This window comes from Dipodomys merriami, unplaced genomic scaffold, assembly GCF_024711535.1.
Source record: "Dipodomys merriami isolate MVZ:Mamm:240054 unplaced genomic scaffold, mDipMer1.0.p SCAF_3, whole genome shotgun sequence".
Classification (NCBI taxonomy): Eukaryota; Metazoa; Chordata; class Mammalia; order Rodentia; family Heteromyidae; genus Dipodomys; species Dipodomys merriami.
Window position 1 is genome coordinate 28,962,731 of NW_027204492.1, and position 16,899 is coordinate 28,979,629.

Below are 16,899 nucleotides of genomic sequence, written 5' to 3' on the forward strand. Positions count from 1 at the left end.
TACAACTGGAAATAAACGGATTGATCTCCACCTTGGCCCATCCTTCAGTGTCTCTCTTTTGATTTCTTCTTTTTGATTCTCTGATCAGTGTTGACTCCAGCTCTCTCCCTCTAGAGGTGACTGCTGCTTCTTCATATCTCTGCTCTTTGCTTCCCTAGTTCTACCATCCTCATCCTCATGGCTTATACCTCAAACCTCCTCCTGTTTCCCCTGATGCTTTCATCTTTCTTTCTTGTTTTTCCTGCTTCTGGCTCTGTTCTCTGCTTCTCTAGTACTGCCATCTAAAGCAGTCTCCAATCCTCATTCCCCCTCTATGTTAAGTCCTCTTGCCTCCTTTATTTTTTTTTTATTTTGATGTACAGGTCAGTGTGCTTTGCCCTCTACCTCTTTTGTACTGACACTATCTGCTACCTTCTTGCCTGTTTCTCTTTCACAGAAGACTCCTATTTCCTCCTCCTCATGGTGCTGTCTCTTCTTTTTCTTCCTTTTCCTGAATGACCAATTGTATTGTTCTCTGCTCTTTGTTCCTACAGCCACTTCCTCCTCATACTCTAGAATATTCCTTCTCTCTCTTCTAAGACTTGTTCTTGATGTTGTCTTTTCTTCTTCTTGCTCTTCCTGAAGCTCTGGTCAGTTTGTTCTAGGTACACTTGACCTGAATTTTGAGTTGCTATAGTTTCTTCATCTTTCTGCTTTTTATTCTTTTGGGGGTGGGTGAAAGCCCCCTGTGTTCTGGCCTTTAAGATAGGTCAAGAAGGCTTGCTTCTAGCCCAGCAAGCTTGGCCTTCGTCGTAATCCCAAAATGGGCAGCCTTGTGTGCTGTTTGCCCCCCACAGGCTTGGAGCCACATTTCATCTGCCAGAATCTTTGGAGTATAGGTGCCTGGTTATCTTCATCACTGCTGATCTCCAAGTCTTTGTCTGGTTTCTCTCCACCTGAAGTCAGTGTGGCTGGCCAGCTTGTAATACCTTTACAAACTTCTGATACAATACATTAGGTTTGGAGCACTTTTGATTGGCAGTCTCTTCAGAAAGGCATTTTATTTGTATTATGTCCCCATGAGTGTCTGGCTTGAGGGTCACTTTGAGGGCCTGAATGATTCCATGTTCCTTCTGGCTCAGGCTTTTTGCCTTGAATCCATCCATGCTTTAGCAGCTGCTCCTCAGCAGACTTCATCCCATGATCCTTGACCATCAGAGTGACATTGATGATGGACAAGGCTCTGTCCTCAGGCTCTCACCAGGAAAGGTAAGTTGGCATTGTCTTTCACTGAAGGCTTTTAGTGGACTCATGTGCCACACCTGACCTGTGTACCACCATCTTCCTACATCCACTTTTAATATATTCCTATTTATTTCTATCATCTTTCTTTCTTCTTATCCTTTCCTCTCGGCTTCTTTGAAATATCGTGGGGCCTATTTTTGTCTTAAAAATATGCAACAGTATCATTTATCTCTTGTAATTTAGGTATTAATAGTTCCTACCACAAGCTTCAGTGCAAAGATTAAAGATGTGAGCTGAAGAAACTCATATAAACCTTTATCCAGTACCTCAGTACATAATAAACAGTAAAAATGGGAACTATTATTAGAATTTCTAATACTCTTTCATCTTTATAGTTCCCTCATTGCTTGCGGTTCCGCTTCTATTGTTCTCCTTTCTGCTGGCATCGTCCCATTTGTTCTCAGTCCTTTATTCTTTCATTTCTCCTTTGCTGCCACTCAATTTCCTGTTTCCTCTTACCCTTTTATCCTCAGGCCAGCTACATGTATAAGCTGAAATAATGAAGCCATTTGGGGAATAGTCCCTTGTGGTAGAGGATCTTCGTAACACATAGCCATAGCCAACTCTGGGTGTCAGTCTAGCTTGTTATGGTGAAATTGGATCAGCTGGGTTCATCAGTTTTGGGGCATGGATCTAAAAACAATTAAGAACGAACCACCAGCCACGTGCCAGTGGCTTATGCCTGTAATCCTAGCTACCCAGGAGCTGAGATCTGAGGATCACCATTCCAAGTCTATGAGACTCTTACCTCCAATAAACTACTCAGAAAAAGCCAGAAGTAGAGTTGTGGCTCAAGTGGTAGAGTGCTAGCCTTGAGCACAAAGAGCCTCAGGGATCGTGCCCAGGCCCTGAGTTCAAGCCAAAAAAATAAAAATTAAAAATTAAAAAAATTAAAAAACCTACAAAAAACAACTGACCAGCAAGGATACAGTTGAATTCCTTAGCATCTTCCCCTAAGGTGGACAAGCTTACTTTCTACTAACAAGGAACTATGCTTGGGGAAAGCAGGTTGTTACCTCACTAGGAATTTGTATATGCACAACCACAACCTGGAAAGAGGAACCATTTGTACTCAAAGCATTGTGGTCAGAGGAAAATTTTGTCATCATTGTTGTAACAGAGCTGCAACTAAATTTAGCAAGCTGTATATATATTTTTTCATCATGATTGAGGAAAACGATACATGTTTTCTTCCCCAAAGCAAAAAAGTCCCCAAGCCCCAAAAGGTCTTCCCTAATTTGATATTACCCGCTATAGAGATTCCATACTCTAGTTGCTTTACAGCTTTGGATTTTGCTCCCCCCACCCCATTATCCTCTCTGTAGCATGACATTATTGAAAGATCTATTGGGCCACTGGCACTTGGTGGAGTTTTGGGTACTTTTCTGTTCTCTGGTGGTTTCTGAACTTAGATTGAAATAAACAAAAGTACTGAACTTCCATATTTCACAAGGATGTTGAGTTTTAGACTTTAATCATTTTTGTGTTGGAGCTTGTGCTGGGGCTTAAACTCAGAACCTGTCACTCTTGCTTAACTTTCTTCCTTACAGCTGGCACTCTACCATGTGAGCTATACCTCCAGTTCTGGCTCTTTGTTGGTTGATTGGATTTCTCTGCCTAGGCTAGTTTCTAAAGGTAATCCTCAGATCTCAGGCTCTTGAATAGCTGGAATAATAGGCTTGAGTCATTGGCACCCAGCTTAGAGTCTAATCTTTTGATGACAGTTAACATGTTTTATTCCTCAAGATAAATTTTAAATAGATGCTGACAGTGTATTTTGAAATTTCTTTTTACAAAAGTACACCTTCACATTATGATGTAGATGAAATGTAACATATTGCTGATTATTACCAGAGACAATAACAAAATTCCTCTCTACAACTCAGAAGTTCTGAAAACCAAACTATATAATCTGTCCTATCTTTCTTTACCAAGGCCAATGCTATTGCCAGCATTTGATAGCAATTATAGGAAAAATTTGATTTCTTAAAATCCGTAGAAAAGGGGCTGGGAAGGTGGCTCAGTGGTAGAGCGCTTGCCTTGCATGCCTGAGGCCCTGGGTTCGATTCCTCAGCACCACATAAGCAAAAAGAAAAAAGCCAGAAGTGGCGCTGTGGCTCAAGTAGTAGAGCACTAGCCTTGAGCTGAAGAGCTGAGGGACAGCGCCCAGGCCCAGAGTTCAGGCCCCACAACCGGACCTAAAAAATTAAAAAAAAAAAAAATCCGTAGAAAAGATATGAGAAGGCAAGATAAATGGAAATGGACACATGGGGTAGATAGAAATTGATTCTCTACCCTTCTGTTCCCTTCCATTCCCATCACTTCCTTTTTTTCCCCTTTCCCTTCTGTTTCCTTTCCTTTCTTTTCCTTTTCTTTGTCACGCTGGAGATTGAACCCAGAATTTTGTACATGGCAGGTTAAGGGCTCTACCACTGTGCTCCCAGTCTGGAGCTTTTCAATTTCTGTATCCAGGTCAGTATTGGACTGCGAAGGTTTTATCTACCTAGTATGCTCTAGACCAGTGACTCCATTTTGATATCAGGACTATGTTTTTTATGTGTCAGTCCTGGGACCTGAACTCAGGGCCCGGGTGCTATCACTGAGCTTTTATTGCTCAAGGCTAGCAGTCTACCACTTGAGCTACAGTTTCACTTCTGGCAAATTGGAGGTAAACGTCTCATGGACTTTTCTGCCTAGCCTGGCTTTGAACTGCCATCCTCAGATGTCAGCCTCCTGAATAGCTAGGATTACAGGCATGAGTCATCTGTGCCTGGTTGCAGGACTTGTAAACCATTAAAAATTATTAAGGACTTCAATCGTGCCTTCTTCCCTTCTCACCCACAGAATTTTGCTGAGTGTGGTATAAGTTGCCTCCTTGATTAGAAACCTACTTGGCATTTCACTTCTTGGGAATATAACTAGTGACAAGTGTCTAGCACAGTGTTTGCATTATTAATGTTGAAAGTATTGAAGCAACTAGTTGCCTCCTCATTGTGGAAAGATTGATGGATTGTTTTATTTCCTGTTAATCATTCAAGCATTGCCAACTATGGGCAGACACCACCAATGAAAGTACATAACAATTCACTAAAAATATTGTCTGCTCTCCAGAAACTTATTCTCTGCATAGGGAGCCAGCCATACATTCTTTATGAAATAAGATTAGTGAAGGCAATGCCATGTTGAAGTTCAAAATATCAACTTATGCTAATGACACCATTTAGTACACAGCAACAACCAAAATCATTATTGCTGTAAAATTAGGGAAACTGAAAATAAGATTTCATAGTAGCTAAGTACATAGGCTCTGGAGCCAGACTGCCTGTTAGGAATCGTGGCTCCACCATTTCCTGTTTGCATGACTTGATGCAAGTTACCGAAATCCTCCATGTCTCAACTTCCTCCTTTAGAAAACAGGGATAATTAGAATAATATTGGCACTCATTTCAGAGAGTCTTTGGAGGATTAAATATGCTCATAAAGGAAAAGCACCTAGAAGAGGGTCTGTCATGTAGAAAATGATCAATAAAAGTGCAAGGGTACTTTTGAGAAAATGGTCAGCAATCCCTTTAACAAATATTGTCTTAACCTTAAACATACACAATAAAGGAAATGGGATTATGGCCCTTTTGGGAGTAAATGTATGACAGGATACATTCAGGAATGTCATGGTATTATTTGCTGAGAATATGTTTAATGTCCGGTATTTTGGCTGGGCACAGAGCATGGGGCTTAATAAATACTAAAAAAAAAAAAAATCAATGGGGCTGGAAAGTTGTCTCAGTGGTAGAGTGTTTGCCTTGCATGCATGAGGCCCTGGGTTCGATTCCTCAGCACCCATATAAGCAGAAAAAGCTGGGAGTGGTACTGTGGCTCAAGTGGTAGGGCGCTAGCCTTGAGCTGAAGAGTTGAGGGACAGCACCCAGGTCCAGAGTTTAGGCCCCATGGCCAACAAAAAAAAAATCAATGAACAATTTTAGAACAAAACGAGCCAGGTGACAGTGATTCACACCTGTAATCCTAGCTACTTCCTATTCTGGAGACTTGAGACCTGGAAAATTGTGGTTCAAAGCTAGACTAGGTAGAAAAGTCTGACAGACTCCATCTCAAAAAACAAAACAAAGCAAAAAACCCCCAAGGCTGGGAAGGTGTCTCAGTGGTAGAGTGCTTGCCACGTATGCATGAGGCCCTGAATTCGATTCCTCAGCACTACATAAGCAGAAAACTTTGGAAGTGGCACTGTGGTCAAGTGGTAGAGCAGTAGCTTTGCTGAAGGGCTGAGAGATAGTGCCCAGGCCCAGAGTTCAAGCCCCATGACTGACCAAAAAACTGGCAAAAAACTGGGTTCAGTGCATGACTCAAGTGACGGCCAACTCAGTGAGAAAACTAAGAAAGAGTAAAAGGCCCAGAGGCCCAGACTATCAACACTAATACTAGCAAAACAAACAAAAAAGTTAATCTAGATTGGCTCATGTAAATTTTTTGTATTTTGTAGTATTTTGGGGGGGGGGAATTATTGGATTTTACTTTTGTTTTTGGTACTTAAAATATGAATATTCATATACTATTTAGCTTTATTAAATTGTAACCCTATGCCATATTTACCTGAGGGTGTGTGTGTGTGTGTGTGTGATTCTGCTGGGGCTCCAACCCAGGGCCTTGTGCATTCTATGCATGAACTCTGTTACTGAGTTGTGCAATCATCCCCTTCCAATTGTTCTAAAAATTCAATCATAAAGAGTGATGGTCCATGTCTGTAACTCTTGCTACTAAGAATGTTGAGACTGGGAAGATTGTGGGTGGTTTGAGACCAGCATGGGCAAAAAGAACTTTTGAGACACCTTCTCAATGGAAATTAGGATGTGGTAGCATACACCTGATATCCTAGCTACATGGGGAGGACTCATGTAGATAGACGGACCCCAGGTGCTTGCCAGGGCAGGAAGCAAGACTCTATCTCAAAAATAACCTGCGAAAGCTGGGTGCTGATGGCTCACATCTGTAATCCTAGCTACTTAGGAGGCTGAGATCTGAGGATCATGGTTCAAAGGTAAGCCTGGGTAGGAAAATCTGTGAGATGCTTGCTTATTTCCAATTAATCACCAAAAAGCCAGAAGAGGAGCTGTGGCTCAACTATAGAACACTAGCCTTGAGCACAAAAGCTCAGGGACAGTGCCCAGGCCCTGAGGTTAAGCCCTAGAACTGGCACACAGATACAAAAATAACCTGCAGAAAGCAGGGCTAGGGGCATGGTTCAGTGGTAAGAGTGCCTGCCTACCAAGCATTAGTTCAAACCTGACAGAATTCAAACCTTATAGAGATCACACTCCATATGCAAGTTTTCTATAGACTCTCAAAAGTAGCACTTTACCACTTGACCCACAGCTCCACTTCCGGCTTTTTGGTAACTAGAGATAAGAATGGACTTTCCTGCCTAAGCTGGCTTTGTACCATGATTCTCAGATTTCAGACTCCTGAGTAGCTAGGATTACAGGTGTGAGCTACCAGTGCTGGGCTTGAGTAATTTTATACTATGACTAAAATAAGGGTGTTCATAAGATTATTCTTCATACTTTTAAGTCATTTATTTTGTTTTCTTTTTTTTAGTGGTATTAGGTCTTAGCTCAAGGCCTCATGCTGGTGAGCACCTAGCCACTTAAGCCACACAACTTCATCTCTGCATATTTTAAAAACTACATACAAATGACAATCCGTACTTATTCCCAAACTTGCCTTTTTCATTGAGTTTTTTTTTGAGGGTTATCCATGTTGATACAGGCAGCTTTAGTTCCTTCATCTTCATTGTTGTAGAGTATTCCAGAACAAGTGTGTGTGTGTGTGTGTGTGTGTGTGTGTGTGTGTGTGTGTGTGTGTGTGTGAAAAATACACTAAAATGAGGAAGCAAGCTTTGGTGTCAGTTTGCACAACAGCTTTCCTTCCTTTTGGGCACCGTGAAGAGTAAGTGCAAATGGCTTGAGGTAGAAGTGGACATGGCAGATAGGAGGAACTCTGAGGAGTGAGTTGGAAAGTAAGACAGTGCTAGCAGCTATTTCCTATAGGCAGACAAAGGCTGGGTAAGTCAGAGCCTCACAAGCATTTGTTTTGCCTGGAGAAAGAGGCATGGCAGACTTTTTCCCCTGCCTCCCTCCCTGCCTCCCTCCCTGCCTCCCTCCCTGCCTCCCTCCCTCCCTTCCTTCCTTCCTTCCTACCTACCTTCCTTCCTTCCTTCCTTCTCCCCCCCCCTCTCCTTTCTTTGTGTGCTGGTCCTGGGGCTTAAACTCAGGGTCTAGGCATTGTCCCTGAACTTCTTTTGCTCAAGACTACTGCTCTACCAGTTGAGCCACAGTGCCACTTTCAGTTTTTCATAGTTTAGTGGAGATAAAGAGTGTCATAAACTTTCCTGCCTGAGCTGGCTTTGAATTAGGATTACAGGCATGAGCCACTGGCATTAGGCTCTATTTTTCTCCCTCCCCCCTTCCCTTCTTTCTTTCCTTCCTTTCCTTCCTTCTTTCCTTTCTTTCCTTCCTTCCCCCTTTCTTTCCTTTCTTCTTTCTCTCATTCTTTCTTCCTTCCTTCCCCCTCTCTTTTTCTTTCTTTCTTCTTTCTCTCTCTCATTTCCTTCCTTCCTTCTCTTCCTTTCTTTCTTTTTTTGGGGGGTCCAGTCATGGGGCCTGAACTCTGGGCCTGGGCGCTGTCCCTTAGCTCTTCAGCTCAAAGCTAGCGCTCTACCACTTGAGCCACAGCGCCACTTCTGGCTTTGTTTCTTTTTTGCTTATGTGGTGCTGGGGAATCGATCCCAGGGCCTCATGCATGCAAGGCAAGCACTCTACCACTGAGCCACCTTCCCAGCCCCTCTTTTCTTTTTCTTCCTTTCTTTCTCTCTCCCTCTTTCTTTCTTTCTTCCTTTCTCTCTCTCTCTCTTTCTTTTTTTTCCCCCTTCCCTTCCTCCCTCCCCCTTTTTTTCTTTTTTTGGCAGTGCCGAGCCACCACTGAGCCACACCTCCACCCCTTACATTAAGTTAAAAGGATAATTCTGACTCTCTGATTGAGAATGGACTTGATGTAGAATGGACTTACTAGGAGGTAAGTTAAAGGGCTATTTGCAGTTAGGGAAGCTGGACATGAAAACTGAAGCAGGATGACAGTATTGTAGGTGGTGAGAATAAGCAAGATGAGATATATGTTTTGAAGGTAAAGCCAAAAATATTTACCGAAGGATTAGACGTGAAGGGTGAGAGAAAGGGAGAGAAGGCAGCTCTGACTGCTACAATTCTGGTCTGGGCATATGATTTGAGTGGGGATACCATTTACTGAGATGGGGAATGCTCAGAATGAGCTGGGAGATGGAAACTAAGACTTTGTATGGATCAGGTTATATTTATGATACGCAAAGAGAAAAGCTATTTTCTGGCCATCCTCCCACTTTAGCCTTGTGAGCAGCTGGGACTACAGGAATATGCTACCATGCCTGGATGAACCACTGATCAAAGAACTAAAGGATCCTGAAGCAAACACATTAGCTAAAGCAGTGTGATCAGCTGATAGCTTGACTGGGAAGGGGAGGCTGGGGTCTGAGCAAGTCAATCTGGGCTGTTGGCCTCCTAGAATAGGGAAGTTTAAGGTAACCCACCTCAGTATGCCACATCCTGGTAGGGGAGTGAGAGGGTAGGCGTAGCTGACTGCCTAGGGGTGTGCCATGATCAGAGCAGGAAGAGGAAGCTAAGCAAGGACAACACCCTGGCTTTTCAGTTATCTGTCAGGGAGGGAAACTGAGAGCTGCGAGGTACCCATCCATCTCAAAGGACTTTCCGAGTTGGAGTGGAAAGAGAAATAATGGTCACCTCAAGACTTTACCTAGTGAAGATTGGTCAGATCCTCACCATGTACCAATGTTCTATGACCCTAGTAGTGGTGGGATCCTGTTTGGGTGTCCTTGAGTAAAGTGGGCTTCGATTTTCTAGGATATGATTGTGGGCACAGATTCAGCAAACAATGGATTGAGAAGGTGTGAGGACAGGGCATAGTGTGGGAACCTTTAAATACCTCAGCCAAATAGTGTCGCCCAGAATCATGGAGCTCTAAGAAAACACTCTGGGGCTATGTCTGATATACCTAGCTGGTGGCAATTCTAAGAGAAATGAGAAAAGTTTAACGATAATCAAACCAGCTAGGAGGTAGAATTTTTCCTCCCGGAGATTCTCTTTCCAGCACTAAAACTCCATAGTGATTGTTACCTGTTTCTACATGATTTTTTTTTATGACTTTCTGTTGCTCTTCCTGTTGTGTAATTTAATGATTGGATTTTGCATAAGAGTCTCACAGACTTTCCTGCCCAGACTGACTTTGAACTGTGTTTCTCAGGTCTCAGCCTCCTGAGTAGCTAGGATTACAGGCATGAACCACTGGTGCCCAGATCAACAAAGATTTCTCTCTCTCTCTCTCTCTCCCCCTCCCGTTCTCCCTCCCTTTCTCCCCCTCCCTCTCTCTGCTGGTCCTGAGACTTGAACTCTGGAACTCTGGGCCTGAGCTCTGTCCCTGAGCTTTTTGCTCAAGGTGAGGACTCTACCACTTGAGCCACAGCACCACTTCCAGCTTTTTCTGAGTAGTTTATTGGAGATTAGAGTGTCACAGACAGGCTGGGAATATGGCTTAGTGGTAGAGTGCTTGCCTAGCAAGCATGAAGCCCTGGGTTCGATTCCTCAGTAACACATAAACAGAAAAGGCCTAAAGTGGTGCTGTGGCTCAAGTGGTAGAGTGCTAGCCTTAAGCAAAAGAAGCTCAGGGACAGTGCTCGGGCACTGAGTTAAACCCCCAGGACTGGTTAAAAAAAAAAAAAGTCTCACCGACTCCTGTCCTGGGTGGCTTTGAACAGTGATCCTCAGATCTCAGCCTCCAGAGTAGCTAAAATTATAGGCGTGAGCCACCAGTGTCTGGTTTCTCTGTCTTTTGATAGGCAAAGTAATGTGTTAGAGCAGGATTGAAACATGCTCTGGATTTAAGCCCCCAAACACACACACACACACAGACACACACACAGACACACACACACACACACACACACACACACGAATGCACGCATGCACACACAACTAAAGGCAACCCAATATATTGAAGAGTTTGGAAATTTTGATTGCTCAATATATGACTTAGGTTCTTTATCTCAGGTACAACTAGTATTTATATTTTGTCTGATTCTTTTTTCTGACCTTTGTCATTTATTAACCAGTGAATCATCTCTAGTTTTATGAATGTTGGTAATGGTTTGAAAGTTGTTGCTTCCATTTTCTCTTTTTTTTCCCTCTTGGTCATGGTGCCTGATCTCTGGGCCTTGGAGCTGTCCCTGAGCTCTTCAGATCAAGGCTAGTGCTCTACTACTTCAAGCCACAGTGACACTTCTAGTTTTCTGGTGGCTAACTGGAGATAAGAGTCTCATAGACTTTCTTGTCCAGGCTGGCTTTGAATTGAGATCCTTAGCTCTCAGCCTCCTGAGTAGCTAGGATTACAGGCATGAGCCACCAGCGCTTGGCTTTTATTTCATTTTTAAAAAGGTGTTGATGCCACTTTTAGTGGGAGCCAAAGCATATAAATACAGTAATAGAATATTCTATGTATTTACATGATGCCATTTGTGAAAATGTTTTTTTTTAAATTGCACAAAAGGACTTATTTTCTGTTTTTTTTCATGTTAGTAAGAAACTAACATTACATTATCATAATCTATGTACAAATGTGAAAATGGAACAAAGAAAAGTAAGGAGGCTGGTGTGGGAAAGGGAGAAGAGAGAAGAGAAAAGGAGGGAAGGAACAACTTGGACCAAGATGCATTGCATCCATAGACAAGTCAAAACAAAACACCACTGGTACAACTGACACTTCACATTTCCCCATGCATTCAAAAGAGTATCAAAACACTAGTTTCCAAGGGGACATTGGAAACAAGACTAATTGGAATAGAGCACAAATGTGTTGTTTGGTATGAATTAATTTGCAGAAGCCAAGTTGGTGCACGAAAGCATTCAACTACATTGACCATAATACCTGACATTTGCAGTGTTTCCCAAGAGATTCCCTTGGCCTTTTTGGTCTAGCTCATTCTGTTGCTTGTGGTTTTGGTAGGAATTAATTTACAGAAGACAAATTGGTGTATGAAATCATCAATGTATATAAACAGTAATACCTAACACATGCACTTTCCCAAGAGATTCTCTTGGCCTTTTCTGGTGTAGCTCACCCTGTCATTCTTAGCTTGCTGCCTTTCCTCTGAAAGCTGAGGAAACACATTCAGTGAAATGGTCTTATGACACAGATAATTCTGGCCACTGTTCACAATGATCTCTGATTTGTCTTTGTACTCCTTAGTCATCCCATGAGTCTTTCCCAGTGTTTCTCCACCATCTCTCTTTTTTCTTTTGGTCAGTCGTGGGGCTTGAACTCGGGGCTTGGGCACTGTCCCTGCACTCTTCAGCTCAAGGCAAGCGCTCTACCACTTGAGCCACAGCACCACTTCTGGTTTTCTAGTGGTTTATTGGAGATAAGAGTCTCATGGACTTTCCTGCCTGGGCTGGCTTTGAACCGTGATCCTCACAACTCAGCCTCCTGAGTAGCTAGGATTACAGGCATGAGCCACTGGTGCCCGGCTCACCATATCTCTTATACTTGTTGCCTATGCCTCGCTCTCATGTTAGAAGCCTGTTCGAAGTTTCCTTTCATTCAGGACATTCTCCTCTGACATTATAATTCACAGTGATGTGTCCTTTATGATGGTGATAAATTATGGACAGTGTCATCTTTTTGTAACATTCCTATACAACTTTTCTTGTCTTCACATAGTTAATTCTTGTATAAGTTAACTGTCTTTGTATCTCATCTCCTCAACTAGATATCAAGTTATTAGGGTGCAGGAGTAATTTAGAATCTGCAAAAAATTACCCCTGGTGTACACACTGTGTTAGGTGTGCAAGAGGGACTAGTTGTAGATGAAGCTGGGGTGCATTTTTCCCAAGATGCCTTGCTCTGAGATGGCTGCATGCACTCTACGTGACAGTTCCTTACAAATACATGCCATATATTATCACTGTAAAGGGGAACCTTATTTATAGGTGACTCCAAGATATTAAGGCCTTCAAACTACTTTTGAAAGTACTTAACATTCCATTAAAATATAAGATTAATTTTCAATAAGCTTATACTCCTCTACATGCTTAAAAATGACATGTACAGAAAAATGGCTGAGCCAAAGAGTATAATCTCTCAGATTTAACCTGCCTCAAAGTATTTAAAAAGCCAAGGCTCCAGACAATCCTGTTAGAGTTTAATGCCTGTTTGTCTGCCTATAAAATAAGCTAAACTATAGAAGGAATTAAGAATAGAACTTGAAATTTATGGAAGACAGCCAAAAATTCTATGAATAATTCCAGCTAAAATGTTTAGAATTACCTTGGTTTCTTCAGAATGATTGGGGTAATCTGAGATAGAAAAGTAATCCCAAACTAGCAGGTATTAAATCTGTGGTGGCTGGGTATACTGATGTAAGGTGTGCCACACCCGCCAAATTCTGTCAAAATGCTGGTTAACCTTGCCATTGAAGAAACTAATCACTGCAAAATTTCCACCTTGGACTGCTGATAAAATGCTTTGAACTTGCATAAGCTGTATGGACTACAAATTCTCAGAAATGTTTTGTTTAGTTTTATGGACAGCCCCACATTCCTTTGGCAATAATTATTGCTTTCTGAGAGACCTGTGTAACATAAAAATCTCTTGAATTCTACACTTACCATCCAAACTAAGAACAGTGACCATGGTATTTCTAGGGTATCGTGATATTGTCCTGAAATTTTCCTAGTAAATAATGTTTTTGGTTCCTTTAGTTCAACCTTGACTACTAATAGGCAAGAATTCAACTTGTCTCTCCAGCTTGAAATATTATTCTTTTGTGTGCCAGAACTGGGGCTTGAAATCAGGGCATGGGCGTTGTCTCATGAGCTTTTTTGCTCAAGGCTAGTGCTCTACCACTTGCGCCATAGCTCCATTTCTGGCTTTTTGTGGTTAACTTTCCTGCCCAGGCTGATGCCTGCCATCCTAGCCCCTAGGAGGCTGAGATCTGAGGATTGTGGACTGAAGCCAGTTTGGGCAGGAAAGTCTGTGAGGGTCTTATCTCCAATTAACCATCAAAAGCCAAAAGCTGGAACTGTAGCTCAAGTGGTAGAGTATTTGCTGTGAGAAAAAAGTTGGGACAGTGCCCAGGCTCTAAGTTCAACCTGAGGGACTAGCACACATGCATGTATACACACATACATACAAGTTCACACACACACACACACACACACACACACACACACACACACACACAAATCCTTTTTCTTCTCCAGTGATTTCTTGTCAAGCAAAAAATGCTAACTTGAAAGCATTATTTCCTTCACTTCTAATTACAAATAAGTTTTGACCTTTTATTGTATTCCATTATACAATTTTACATAGTACCATTATGATTATAAGCAATAATTAAGCAAAATGAAAATGATTTCTGAGCTCTACATTTCAGCATATAGATTTACCTAAAAAAAGTACAAACCAAGCACAGTGGTGCAAATTTCCAGGCACTTTCAAGTTGCTTAAATAGTTACAAAATATGTAAGCACCCTGTTTGAAAGCATGAAAAGTTTGGTGTCAGGAGAAAACACTCCATGTATATATCAAATCATTCAACGTTAACATTTGCACAGCTCCGAATATTCCTGAGAAATACCAGTCCCATTGCTATTGCCATCCACTTTTCCTCATACATCAGCATATCTTGGGGAACCATAACCCCTGTCACTTGATGTACCACTAATTGCACAGAACACGTGTAATGTGTTGCTCATCCAGGGAGAATGCATTGTGTCTTCTTGTAATATCTAAAACAAAAGAAATATGCACAGTTATGGAACAACATTGCTACTGCCAAAAAAAGACTGTGTATATGAAATTGCAGGCATACTTCAATGGATCACTGACATGAGCTATTTGAAAATGACAGAAAGCAGAAAGAGCAAAGGATAACATTACCAGACTTAAGTCTTCAGAGCTGTGTTACAAAGGCAGCATAGCAAAAAAGCAGAAAAGAAATCTGGTTACTCATTAAGTAAAACAGGAGATCATAAAATGCAAATTTCAATAAAAAGAGATAATGCAATATTGAAAGAAGTGTTTTAACAGATGGTCATCAAAAGAGCTCAAAACAATAGACTACTGTTCTTTGATAAGAGTTTTATCTTCTAGTATAGTAGGGCCCAGAATCATCTGAGGGTCTTTCTTTCTTTCTTTCTTTCTTTCTTTCTTTCTTTCTTTCTTTCTTTCTTTCTTTCTTTCTTTCTTTCTTTCTTTCTCTCTCTTTCTTTCTTTGTTTCCTTCCTTCCTTCCTTCCTTCCTTTCTTTCTTTCTTTCCTTCCTTCCTTCCTTCTTTCTTTCTTTCTTTCTTTCTTTCTTTCTTTCTTTCTTTCTTTCTTTCTTTCTTTCTTTCTTTCTTTCTTTCTTTCTTTCCTTCTTTCTTTCTTTTTCTTCTCAAGGCTAGTGCTCTACCAGTTGAGCCACAGCTCCACTTCTGTCCCTTTTGTGGTTATTTGGAGTTGAGTCCCACAGACTTTGTTGCCAGAGCTGGCTTCGAACCACAATCCTAGGATCTCAGCTTACTGAATGCCTAGGATTACAGGCATGAGCCACTGGTGCCTGGCTTCACCTGAGAGCTTTTTAAACATTCAGATACCCCAGCTTCTTCCCTGGAGACTTGGAAGTACTACTAAATGAAGATCAAAGTCAGAAGTGCAGTAGGGCATTGGTGGCTCAGGTACCACACCTAGGGCCTGAGTTCAAGCCCCAGGACACACACACACACACACACACACACACACACATACACACACATACACACACACACACACACACACACACACACACACACACACACAGAAGTACATTTTTCTAAAGTCATTGAGATTAGTTAAGCTAAGCAACACAGAATTTTCTTGGAAATCTACAACTTCACTAATGTAAAATCATTTTCTGGTTCCATAAATACACAAACATGTTCATTCCCAGTATTACTATATTTTTTAAATTAACCATTTTGTGTGACAGAGTTCTTATGTTTAAATTAGATGGAGGAAGATAACAATATATATACCATCTCCACCCACTTCAAGTATTAACTTAGGGCTCAAGCTTTCAAACTTGGGTTTTCAGCTCAGCTTTGAGACTTCAGCACTGAGCCATCAAAATGGCCTGGGGTCACATCACTTATGTTCTCACAAATCATAAGGCTTATATTATTAAGCCTATGATAAAATTTCCTCTTGTCATGACATTAATCTTAAAGCATATGATAGGTTTAAGTGGTTAGGTGTCACAAATTACAAAACATACTAAACACACTACAATGACCATTGCCAATTGCATTTAATTAAGAAATTTGCAATGATTAGTTTGGTTCAGTTTTTGGAAATAACGGAATTTGAACTCAGGGTCTCGTGCTTGCTCTCCTGGTGCTCTACCACTTGAGCCATACTCCCAGCCTGGATTTTTACTGGTCTTTTTTGAGATGATCTTCAGAATTTTTCTGCCTGGGCTGGCTTCAAACTATCATCTGTTCTATAAGCCTCCAGAGTAGCTAGGATTACAGGAGTATGCTATCAGCGCCCAGCTTGTAATGAATAGTTTTAAGATAATATGAGTTCTTTTTAAAAAGTCTAAAGCTTGGCGGGGTGGCAGTGGCTCATGCCTGTAATCCTAGCTGAGATCTGAGGATCCAGGGTGAGATCTAAGGATCACAGTTCAACGCCATCCTGAGCCAGAAAGTCTATGAGACTCTTTATATCCAATTAGCCACTAGAAAATCAGAAGTGGGGCTGTGGCTCAAAGAGGTACAGTGCTAGCCTTGAGCAGAAAAGCTCAGGGACAGTGCAGTGCCCAGGACCTGGGTTCAAACCAAACGAATGAAAAAAATATAATGAAGTAAAAATAAAAATTCATTATAAAGTCAATAGTTTGCATATACATAAACCAGTAAGAACTAGCATTTTCTTGGTTATCTAACACTATGCAATATAAGGAGTTAAACCTTACAACTAAGAAAAGTAATTATGTTTATGGGAATAACCAGTATAAACAGGTGTGAAATATCATAGCCAATTTGAAAAACTTATGCTTCAAGGGGTGGAAAATGACTATTCTAAGTATTCTTTTTTTTGGTGTGTGGGGGCGCTGGGCCTGGGACTTGAACTCAAGGCCTGGGTACTGCTCCTAAGCCTCTTTGTGGTCAAGGCTAGCACTCTACCACTTGAGCCACAGTACCACTAATGGCTTTTTCTAAGTAGTTTATTAGAGACAAGAGACTCACAGACTTTCCTGCCTGGGCTGGCTTTGAACTACGATCCTCAGATCTCAGCCTCCTGAGTAGCTAGGATTTATAGGCCTGAGCTACCAGCACCTGGCTTATTCTAAGTAGCTTGATTACAGTAGGAATAATTAAATAATGTGCCTTCATTTGAATAATTTATTTGTAAGATTAGATCCTGTAGGAGTATACAAATGATGTAGCTGTCAGTATACATTGGCTAAAAACAGTACTGTATTTTT

General features: G+C 41.5%; 1 protein-coding gene and 1 pseudogene across 2 annotated transcripts in view; both read right to left on the bottom strand.

The window, feature by feature from the left end:
* Positions 1-114: 114 nt before the first annotated feature.
* Positions 115-11,647, bottom strand: LOC138839763 (G patch domain-containing protein 4 pseudogene; annotated as a pseudogene).
* A 2,059-nt stretch (positions 11,648-13,706) lies between these two features.
* The window catches only part of Dock11 (dedicator of cytokinesis 11), a 198,225-nt gene continuing 195,032 nt past the window's right edge, over positions 13,707-16,899 (bottom strand). For both annotated transcript variants that reach the window (XM_070039850.1, XM_070039849.1), the window contains one exon: positions 13,707-14,183. In XM_070039850.1, coding sequence (XP_069895951.1) covers positions 14,064-14,183 — 120 coding nt within the window. In that variant the 3' untranslated portion in view covers positions 13,707-14,063. The remainder of the gene's footprint in view (positions 14,184-16,899) is intronic.